Raw genomic sequence first — 12,232 nt, forward strand, 5'->3', positions numbered from 1 at the left:
CCCCCTCCAGATGGTCCGTAATCAGCCCCGATTGCCCGTAACCACCGCACGTTGCCTATAACCACCGCACGTTGCCTCTAACTCACACACATTGCCAGTGACCCCCTCTAGATTGCTAGTAACCACACCAGATTGCCGTAACCACCCAAAATTACATGTACCCACCCCTGATTACCTATAAGTACTTCAGTTTATCCGTAACCACCCCATGTTGCCCGTAACCACCGCAGATTGTCTGTAACCACGCCATGTTGCTGTAACCACCGCAGATTGTCTGTAACCCCCCCCCCCCCAGGTTTCCCCTAATCACACGTAATTCCCCCCAGATTGCCTCTGACCACCGCACGTTGCCTCCGGCCCCCGCACGTTGCCTCCGTCAACCGCACGTTGCCTCCGACCACCGCACGTTGCCTCCGACCACCGCACGTTGCCTCTAACCACCCCAAATTGCCAGTGACCCTCTCCAGATTGCCCGTAACCAGGCCAGATTGCCTGTAACGACCCCAAATTACAGGTACCCATCCCAGATTACCTATAAGCACTTCAGTTTATCCGTAACCACCCCACGTTGCCCGTTACCACCCCACGTTGCCCGCAACCACCCCAGATTGTCTGTAACCACCGCAGGTTGCCCATAACCACCCCAGGTTGCCCATAACCACACCAGGTTGCCCATAACCACACCAGGTTGCCCGTGACCACCCCAGGTTGCCCGTGACCACCCCACATTACCTGTAATCTAATTTTTTATTGTATTTTAGTAACTGCGCTATTCTAATAACCATTACTAGCTGCGGTTTTGCTCCAGCAAATTGGCGCTCCCTTCTTTCTGAGCCCTGCTGTGTGCCCATACAGTGGTTTATGCCCACATATGGGGTACCATTTTACTCAGAAGAAGCTGCGTTAAAGATTTTGGGGTACGTTTTTTCTCCCATTCGAGTTTTTCATTTTTACTGTCTTATTTTGAATACTTTCCTCTAATACCTGTGGGGTCAAACCGCTCACTGCACCCCAAGATGAGTTCTTTGAGGGGTGTACTTTCCTAAATGGGGTGACTTTTGGTGGGGTTCTATTTTGCTGACACTACAGGGGCTCTGCAAACGCACCTGGCGCTCAGAAACTTCTTCGGAAAAATCTGCACTGAAAATGCTAATTGGCGCTCCTTCCCTTCTGAGCCCGGCTGTGTGCCCATATAGTGGTTTATGCCCACATATTGGGTACCGTTCTACTCAGGAGAACCTGCGTTACAGATTTTGGCATGCAGCTTCTCCCCTGTTCCTAGTGAAATTGAGAAATTTCAAACTAAACGAACATATTATTGGAAAAATTCTAGTTTTTCAATTTTACTGTCTTATTTTGAATACTTTCCTCTAATACCTGTGGGGTCAAAATGATCACCACACCCCAAGATGAATTCTTTGAGGGGTGTACTTTCCAAAATGGGGTGACTTTTGGGGGGTTTCTCTTCTGCGGACACTACAGGGGAGCTGCAAACGCACCTGGCGCTCAGAAACTACTTCAGCAAAATCTGAACTGAAAATGCTAATTGGAGCTCCCTTCCTTCTGAGCCCGGCTGTGTGGCCATACAGTGGTTTATGCCCACATATGGGGTACAGTTGTATTCACGAGAACCTGCATTATAAATTTTGGGGTACTTTTTTTCTCTTGTTCCTCGTGAAATTGAGAAATTTCAAACTAAACAAACATATTATTGGAAAAATTCGTGTTTTTCATTTTTACTGTCTAATTTTGAATACTTGCCTCTAATGCATGTGGGGTCAAAATGCTCATCCTAACCAAAGATGAATTCTTTGAGGGGTGTACTTTCGAAAATGGGGTGACTTTTGGGGGGATTCTATTCTGCGGACACTACGGGGGCACTGCAAACGCACCTGACGCTCAGAAACTTCTTCAGCAAAATCTGCATTAAAAAAGCTAATTGTCGCTCCTTCCTTTCTGAGCCCAGCTGTGTGCCCATACAGTGGTTTACGCCCACATATGGGGTACCGTTGTATTCAGGAGAACCTGCGTTACAAATTTTGGCATGCTTTTTTTCTCATGTTCCTTTTGAAAATGAGAAACTTTAATCTAAACGTATATATATTATTTTAAAATTTAAATTTTTGATTTTTTTACAACCTAATTGTGAATACTTTCCTCCAGCCCCTGTAGGGTTAAAATGCTCATTATACCCCTAGATTAATTCTTTAAGGTGTCTAGTTTCCAAAATGGGGTCACTTATGGGGGTTTCCAGTATACAAGCCTTCTAAATCCATTTAAAAAAAGAACTGGTCCCTAAAAAAAATCAGTTTTGGAAATTTTCACAAAATATGATAATTTGCTAATAAATTTCTAAGCCCCATAACACCCTAAAAAGTAAAATATGTTTCCCAAATTATGCCAGAATAAAGAGGACATATTGGTAGTGTGATTTAGTAACTAATTTATGTGCTATGACTTCCTTTTTTAGAAGCAGAGAATTTCAGAAGTTCATAAAATGCAAAATTTTCAAATTTTTCATGATATTTTGATGTTTTTTACAAAAAATACACAAAGTAGTGACCAAATTTTGCTACTAATATAAAGTTTCATATGTGACGAAAAAACAATCTCAGAATCGCTTGCATACGTTAAAGCATCACTGAGCTACAAGCGCATAAAGTGAGACAGGTCAGATTTTGAAAAACGAGCCTGGTCATTAAGGCCAAAGCAGGCTTTAGAGGCAAGGGGTTAAAGGGGTACTCCAGAGGGAAAAAAAAAGTTTTTAAATCAACTGGTGTGAGAAAGTTATATATATATATATATATATATATATATATATATATATATATATATATATTAGTAAAATACTTCTATTTCAAAATATCAAGCCTTCCTAGCACAATGCTTTAAGTATACAGAAAGTTTTTTATATTTTTTTTGCATTTCTTTGTAGGATCAACCAGGCAAGGAGCTGGAAGAGCAACTACGAGCTGTATCCAGTGTGGATGAACTAATGACATTGCTCTACCCTGAATCCTGGAAAATGTTCAAGTGTCAATTAAGACAAGGAGGACAGGCCAGCTTTAATACCAGAAGAGATGACACTCTCAAATTTGCAGCTGCACATACCAACTATAATGCTGAGATCTGGAAAAGTAAGTGTACTCTGGACTTCACTCCGTATACCTGGCAATATTTTATACAAATTTAAGAAATACAATGTCCAATCAATAATATCAGTAAAAATTGTGAATGTTTCTTACAGCAAATCATACATATTATTATATTTGTATTAACTCATGAGTCAGATCTTTAAAGCGCATTACCGTCTGGAAGCATTAAAGTGGTTGTCCAGCGAAAATCTTTTTCTTTCCAATAAACTAGTGTCAGAGAGTTATATAGATTTGTGATTTACTTCTATTTTAAAATCTCAAGTCTTCCAGTAATTACCAACTGCTGTATGTCCTGCAGGAAATGTTTTTTTTTTCTTTCAGACACAGTGCTCTCTGCTGACATTTCTGGCTGAGACAGGAACTGTCCAGAGCAGCAGCAAATCCCCATAGAAAACCTCTTCTGCTCTGGACAGTTCCTGTCTCGGCCAGAGATGTCAGCAGAGAGCACTGTGTCTGAATGAAAATAAAACATTTCCTGCAGGACATACAGCAGCTGATAATTACTTCAAGACTTGAGATTTTTAAATAGAAGTAAACTACAAATCTATATAAATTTCTGACACCAGTTGATTTGAAAGAAAAAGATTTTCGCTGGATAACCCCTTTAACTAAGGAGTGCAACTTAAAAAACATTGCATGCTGAGATATTTCTCCTTCTTGCCTGTGTTTTAGGATTTAAATTCTCTTCAGTATGTTGTCTGGTCTCCATGGAAACTGCTCCTCTCTGCAGGAAATAGAAAGGCTTTGGGAACCACCATGAAGTTGGGTCTGCTTGCCTCCACCCAGCCATGCACACAGCCGCCAGTGGAAGGTTCATGAATGTATGTGCATTCCACTGACCCCTGAGGAGCTTGTGACAGCATCCTGTCTGCCTTACTATTGTTATATAGCACAGCTTACGAATATTAGGAAAAAGGAGACACTGCAATGAAGGTAGAAAGTCTTTACTGTCACCAGACGGCAATGCTTCTTTAAAGTTATGATCAGTATAATATTGAAAGTCTATGCCCTTTAAGTATGTGTCCTCTAAGCATGTCTCCCACATCCCCTCTTTTAGGGATGGTCCCTACGTTTGACATGTGTCTCTGCTCTTCTCTGCTCCATAAGACTATGTTACCACACAGTTTTCTTTCTGTTTTTGCCATTTTGTGGCTCATAAAGTGACCCAAAATACCGTGTATGAACATACAGGTAGCCTAAATGTTCTTCTTTAAGACCTAAAAAAAAAAAAATAGACGTCCATTAAAACACTGTATTGCTCCAGAAGCATATAGAAACACAAAAAACACTATGGGCGTAATTTCTTAAAGTGAATGTACCATCAGGCCCGGGTTGAAGCACTGGAGGCAGGACGACCCACCCCCAGTGGAAGGAAATCCCCGCCCCTCTATGACGCCGCTCTATTAGAATCAATAGAGCCCCGTCATAGAGGGGTGGGGGTTTCCTCCCACTGGGGGTGGGTCAGCCTTTCTCCAGTGCTTCAGACCGGGCCTGATGGTACATTCACTTTAAAAACATAATACTATTTTATTGACACAATGCATCAATAGACGTGATAAAATATAAATAAAAAAAAAACAACAACACAGAAATGACCACAAATCACAAAAAAATTAATAGCTTCCGAGCACAAGTATACTAATGTTTAGGCTGAGCTCTGTTAAGTGCAATAATAGCTAGTAACCCTAGATAGGACTCTTTAACTGTCCCCCAACTGGTTAAACAGTGTCACACGTAAAGTTATTACATAAGGGTATGTTCACACTGAGTAAGGAGTAAGGAGAAAGAGGAGTCTCCATGTTGGCCGTAGGTAATAAACTCATGAAAACATGGTAGATATCTAGCGCTCATCTTTATTAATTAATTTATTAATATTAAAATAAATAGAAGCGGGTACTAGTCGGGTCGGGTTGAGAAGCATCATGTGACCACATCCAGATGTAATGAATACATAGTGTACATCAACCATAATGTAAAATAGGTCTCCTACTATGCTGATGTATTTTAAAACTTGCTATAATTCAACCCATTCATGACCTAGCCCAAGTGGCTTAAATAACTGCGCCAATTTTCATTTTTGCATTTCCTCGTCACCTTCTAAGACATGGCACTTTCTTTTTTCTATCTTTAGGGCCATGTAAGGGCTTTTTTTTTCAAGAACAATTGTAATTTATAATGACACCTTTCAATCTACTATACAATGTATGACGAAATCCCCAAAATATTATATATGGGGGTAAAATGGGTGGGGGGATGCAATTATGTAACTTTTGTGGGGTTCCCATGTCTACGTAATGCACTTTATGGTAAAACTGACATGATTTTATGATATATGTCCATATAAACAGAAAGATATGCAGGTTTACACAGCTTTTCTACAGTTTTTTTGTTTTTTACAGAAAGCTGTTTTTTTTTTTGCAAATAATTATAAAAATAGCCCTATTGTGGCTCATATAATGTTTTTATTTTTTTTACCTATGGGTCTGTTTTTGATGTCAATTTTTGCACCATGGTCTTTAGTTTTTATTTGTATCATAAATGTGTATATGGGACATTTCGATCACTATATATATATATATATATATATATATATATATATATATATATATAGTAACAAAGAATCAGCAAGCCTGGCATTTCATTGACAATGTAAAGTGCGACTCCGGCCACAGTTTACATTGTCTGCTATGGTTACTTGGAATGCGAGCACACCCGAATGTGTCCGTATTCGAATTTAGGAAAATGATGTTCATCCGGCCGGTACTGCAGTTGAACTTCACAGACTTCACAGAATGGCTGCTGTCTTACAAAGTGTGAACCTGGCCATAGGCTGTATCCATGTTTTACAGGCAGCCTTAGGGTTGTAGCCAACTTCTTCAGCCACCGGCATTTAAATGGTGAACAATCGGACTAGAGCATGCTAATCTCCCAAACATGTCACATTCCCATTAATAGAGGAAATATATCTTCTTGTCCCAGTGCTAATGATTGTGACCCCTCTAACCACATTATGTCTGCTGGCGGGGCAATCGTTTTTAAGCACAAAACATAAACAAACTAGTTTGGGCATTGAGGCTCATTCCCACAGTTTATCAGAGTTGTAGCATACCTTACATTTATATATTTGTTTCAGATCTTTCATGTGCATACTTCATTGCAAATTCCTCTTTTCTCTAGCAACCAGGGGATTAACATGAGATCAAACCACATACAAGCTTTGCATGACAGCCTTAATCCAAACAGTCCACCCTGAATCATTTTAAGTGTTTTATGTCCCACAGTTGTACTTAAATAACTTTCTCTATCATTCATAGTTATAGGAGAATATATCACTATTTGTAGATAATAAGATACACATAATATAAGTCACGTGATCACCAGGAGTCAAAAATCAACTTGCCATGACTTTATAATGTAGTGCTATGTGTATTTTTATGACTTTTACATTATTATGTTCCTAAAGAAGACCATGGTGGGTAGACTTTACACTATGAGGCTATGTGCACATGCTGTATTAAATATGTACTATAGTATATTCATCATGCCATCACACTTGGAAAACCTTTGGCTCTCTGGGCATGATGGGAATTGTAGTTTTGCAGAAGCTGGGGAGCCTCAGGTTGGGGAACTTATATAAGTGTTTGTATCCGTTCCCTAAACATAGGTGCTCAAGTGATTCTATACACATAAAAAGATTTATAATGACTCTCTACTGACATGGTGTTTGATATCTAGTCATGCATACTTATTTCATTTTCATGCCAGTATTATTCCAGTAAAACCAAAAGCATATTTCATGTTGGTGCCTGCTGAGCATATAGAATGTGCCTTTAGGCGCTACACATGCTCGAAGCAGAACCCCTACCTTTATTAAAGGATTGTATAGTATTAGAAATCATGACTACTTTTTTTTTTTTCTCAGAAACAGCAGCACACCTTTCTGTCTTCTATTAAAGTGGTTATCCAGTGAAAATCTTTCTTTCAAATTAACTGGTGTCAGAAAGTTCTCTGGCCCTGACAGGAACTGTCCAGAGCAGCAGCAAATCCCCATAGAAAGCCTCTCCTGCTAAGTACAGTTCCTGTCTCGGCCAGAGATGTCGGCAGAGAGCACTGTGTCAGACTGAAAAGAAAACAACATTTCCTGCAGGACATACAGCAGCTAATAAGTACTGGAAGACTTGAGATTTTTTAATAGAAGTAAATTACAAATCTATATAACTTTCTGACACCAGATGATTTGAAAGAAAAAAATTTCGCTGGACAACCCCTTTAAAGCTTAGCTCCTTTGAACTGCAGCCTGTGGACTGGTGTAATGCTTTGGCACAACTCAGAGAAGGGAGAAGGTCTTTTTGCCCTGAATAAAGAAGATCTTGCTGAAATTAGTAGGTGTAGATGACTTCATGAGTATGACCAGATTTACACTCCTTAGAGGAGGCCTTACAGTATATAGTATACTCTCCAACCTTGTTTGCTATTTGGTATTATGTTATTAACATAATGTAAGTAATCCATGAATATTTGTGCATCTTAGGTATTGAAAGTGAATGGAGAAAAACCCAGTGCATGCCACGAGAAGTATGTGTAGACGTGGGAAAAGAATTTGGGGCTTCAACAAACACCTTCTTTAAACCACCCTGCGTATCCCTGTACAGATGTGGAGGATGCTGCAACAGTGAAGGCTTGCAGTGCATGAACACCAGCTCTACGTACGTCAGCAAGACAGTAAGTTTTAATCACGCTCAGACAGTGACCATAAACTACAATGGGAAATAAATGAGAATACATAGGGTACTCTCAAATCATAAACTTAGTTCTGTTGAAAAGACTCCAACATCCTCTTCAGTTACTAAGGACATTGCTGTCACATCACTTTTGTCGCTTTGATCCCAGTTGTTAGAATGCCACAGCAGATCTAGTATTAAAGAGAGAAGCATTGAGGGAATCTCAGATTTGGCAGTGATTTGTGGATTCATAGAGATCAAAAGAAATGGAAATCTATCATGTATGTCTCACAAGAGCACTAGAGGCTAAATCTCATAAATGTCAAGGAAAACTATGTCATGCTGACCATGTTTAACAAGTCAGAGGGTCGGAGTAATAGTTTTCATTTTTCTCTTCAAGTATTTAAAATACACTGATTTCTATTAGAAAAGGTAGAAAATGGTGACTTTTTGTAGCACTGAAGGCCTGTTAAAGTTCATTCCAACAGTGGCTTAGCACTAGAGATGGGCAAACCTTGAGCATGCTCGAGTCGATCCGAACCCGAACTTTCGGCATTTGATTAGCGGTGGCTGCTGAAGTTGGATAAAGCCCTAAGGCTATGTGGAATTCATGGGTATAGTCATTGGCTGTATCCATGTTTTCCAAACAACCTTAGAGCTTTATCCAAGTTCAGCAGCCCCAGCTAATCAAATGCCGAACGTTCAGGTTCGGATCGACTCGAGCATGCTCAAGGTTCGCCCATCTCTACTTAGCACCCATTGTGCTGGGTGTATTCGTTATCTTAGCCAATTGCAACATAGAAATGTACATTACTTTTTAAAATTTAAATATTATGTTTATATGTTATGGTTTATATGGAGTCCATGGAAAGATTTCACCAGTACTGGTTGGCTCCAGTTCTCTTAATTTTGGACAAATGGGGGGGCATTTATTATCAGGCTAAAATGCCTTTCTATGGTGCAGATGGGCCCAATGCGTGTAAATATATTCGCAAAAGCTATTTTGTTTACATCAAATCCCTTTGCCCTAGGAGGGGACAGAATGGGGGTGCGGCAGTACGCAAAGGGGGTGCGGCCTCTGCATGCGCCACATTAAACATGTGCCCTGAGCTGGCGTAGGTTTCCCATTGTGCACACAGAGGGGCTTTGGTGTGCTCAAGATTTATGTAGTGGCAGTGTGCTTCTACATAAATCCTCAAAACCTTGGCACTGCAGGGACATTTGTAAGCTAAAAAATTCTGGACTTGATAAATGTCCTCAATAATTCCCTCTCTATTAGAAGTTCACAACATTTTCAAAGAAAAACCATGTCAAATATTCTCAGTCCTATTCTGATCTTGAATTTGGGGGGTCAAATTTGCTTTGGTTAAAGAGTGGATTTGGATTACAAGCACGGTCCTGGAATGAATTATGCTCGTAATCCAAGGCACCACTGTACTCTTTTTCCTTATTTTTATTTGTATTTTTTCCAATATACAATTTGAGATACTTAGGGGCATGTAGATATCCCACTGACAAACATCCCCTATGTACGGGATCCTGAGTTTCCTGTCATAAGGGGGCAACAGTCATGCTTGCCCAGTGTTGTAATATAGTGTTATTGGAAAGGTTCTGTTATCTCAAGTACTTGTTCAGTCCATAAAATGTTATGAAACTAACATGTAATAAAACTATTATATTCAGTATACCTCTTATTATAACTCAATCAGCTCTTACTGGAAGTGAAACAGCAAATGGTGACAAAATCAATGTGGTATGTTAATCCAAACCCTAAGAGTTTCTAATCTTTATGTACAAACTCCTTTCTAATAGCCGGTTCCTCCTTAACATTCCATTGTTTGGAAACACTTTAATATCGTACAATGCCCTGTGTAAAGTATTACAGCATTTGACCTCCAAATTAGCTTTTGTTGTTTATTGGGTTACTGTGTTATTTCCTTTTATTACAATGTGTGAGAACTTTTATGCATTGGTCCTTCACTTTACTTTTTTTTTTTTTCATTTCATTGTATCCATTAGTTATCATATATATATAATAATAATAATAATAATAATAATAATAATAATAATAATGTGAAATAGCTTAAAATGTTTAAAACATTACTTTGTCAGAAAACACCATAGAATGACTACAGTCATATTACAAGGCATGTACACTGTTGCCTTGGATTACGAGCATAATTCGTTCCGGGACCGTGCTTGTAATCCAAATCCACTCTTAAACCAAAGCAAATTTTCCCATAAGAAATCACTGAAATGCAGACAAATGGTTCCACACCCCAAAAATAGTGATTTTATATTCTGAATAACAAGTAAAACAAATGCAACAAACATTAAAAACAGCTGAATATGTTATATTATAAGTTACTGTACAGTATAGCCAACAGCATGTGGTGTATAATATAGAGTAAGTGCAGAAACCAGAAAAACAGCAGCAGTTTGTAGATGCAGGATAGAACTGCAGATCCCCATAATGCAGTAGCGTAGTACATCAGGCTCAAATAGAGAATCAGGGCTGCTGTCAGAGGTCTGTGTGGTCACATGACAGCAATGGGAAAGTGTGTGTGTGTGTGTGGGGGGGGGGTGAGCATGGACCAATCAGGACTGACAGAGACTGCAGGGAGTATGAAGGAATGGGCAGAACATATGTGGGCACATACATGCAGCGCTCTCTGTCCGGGGAGATAGGGGTTACAGCTATGGAGAGATTACCTGCACAGTCCTGTCCCCTGATGTAAGTCCCAGCCTGAAGTGGATCTGCTATGATTCGGAAGGTGAGGGAGACTTCCTGGGTCAGAGTACAGTGCTGTAGACCCCACTATGCAGACCATTTCCCTGCCCCACTCACGCTCCCGCCCAGTACAGGGAGCTCCTAACCCCTTAAGGACAGGGCTAATTTTTGTTTTTGCGTTTTTCCTCCCTGTGTATATAAGGCCATAGCAGTTGCATTTTTACACCTACGGACCCACATGAGCCCTTATTATATGCTGCAAAAAAATTATATGCGCAGTGAAATTGAAAAAAAAAAAAAAAAAACGCAATTCTTTTTTTTTTTTTTTTTGGGGGGGGTGGGTCGTTTCTACGCCGTGTGTCCTATGGAAAAACTGACATGTTATACAGTATATGTTCCTCAAGTCGGTAAGATTAAAACGATATGTAACATGTATAACTTTTATATTAATTGATGGCTCATAAAAAAATAAAACCTTTTACAGAGAATAAACGTTCCTTAAAATTGCTCTATTCCCAATTCCCATGCTTTTAGCGCTTATATTCTTTAGTCTATGGGGCTGTGTGAGGTGTCATTTTTTGCGCCATGATCTGTGCCAAGGGGGGTGATTTGGACTTTTATTAGGGGAGGGTTTTTTCATTAATAAAAACACTTTATTCTTTTTATACTCACAGTAATTAGAAACCCTCAGGGGGACTTCTATATACACAGCACTGATCTCCCATTGAGATCAATGCTGTGTATATTATAGAGCAATGATCCATCAGATCGGTGCTCTATTATAATGGTCTGCAGCAGACCATCTGAATGGATTGCCAAGCTGGGATCAGCATCATTTTGACGCTGAGCCCCGGCGGGCTCATTAGAGCAGATCTCCCCTCCGCGATCCCATCGCGGGGTTGGAGATCCCCCCCACTAGACACCAGGGACAGGGGCCACCACCACTATACAAATGCAGCTGTCAGCTTTGACAGCTGCATTTGAATAGTTAATTAGCCATCCGCGGCGATCAGCATGCGACCCGTCATGCGTCATTAAGAGGTTTAACCAAAATAGTGCTCTTAAACCAAGTCAAAATTTTAAAAAACTGTGAGCTCTTAAACCAGAACGCTCTTAAACCAAGTTACTCTTAAACCAAGGTACCACTGTATTGTCTGATACATGTTGTTTTATCACTGAACAAAGGCGCTGAATGAGATTTTAGTGGTCATGAGAAGGAGATCAAACCTTTTGATTATTCTAATGTCTACTGCAGGATCTATAACATTATATAACTTGGAATAATCTAGAAACATTTATAATTTAAAGTTCTACTCTTTATTCCTTTACCTCTTTGTTTTGTTGGCTGTATTTTTCCTTGCTTGGCTGGAAATGTTTTCTTGCAGATCAGATTGTTTTAAGCAGGAAAATATATCACAAATGCCTACAGGGCATTTGTAGGGTCACAATATTCCCACAGAGACATTCAAAATCAATCAAAAAAAAATACTGATTTATTATATATCTTCTGTCAAAGGAAGAAAAGAATAGGAAAAGCCATTGCTGTACTCTAGGTAACTTCACATCCTGCTTCTCATCCAACCATTGTGTGCTCTTAACATCTTCATCATATTAAAGTATTACCC

General features: G+C 39.6%; 1 protein-coding gene across 1 annotated transcript in view; it reads left to right on the forward strand.

Annotated features, from left to right (window-relative positions):
• VEGFC (vascular endothelial growth factor C) overlaps window positions 1–12,232 on the forward strand; it is a 129,713-nt gene that overhangs the window by 82,027 nt on the left and 35,454 nt on the right. Inside the window, exons 2-3 of the mRNA XM_069977796.1 lie at window positions 2,936–3,137; window positions 7,687–7,877. Of these exons, the coding sequence (XP_069833897.1) occupies window positions 2,936–3,137; window positions 7,687–7,877 (393 nt within the window). The remainder of the gene's footprint in view (window positions 1–2,935; window positions 3,138–7,686; window positions 7,878–12,232) is intronic.

Source organism: Dendropsophus ebraccatus, chromosome 7 (assembly GCF_027789765.1).
Source record: "Dendropsophus ebraccatus isolate aDenEbr1 chromosome 7, aDenEbr1.pat, whole genome shotgun sequence".
In the NCBI taxonomy this organism is placed as follows: domain Eukaryota; kingdom Metazoa; phylum Chordata; class Amphibia; order Anura; family Hylidae; genus Dendropsophus; species Dendropsophus ebraccatus.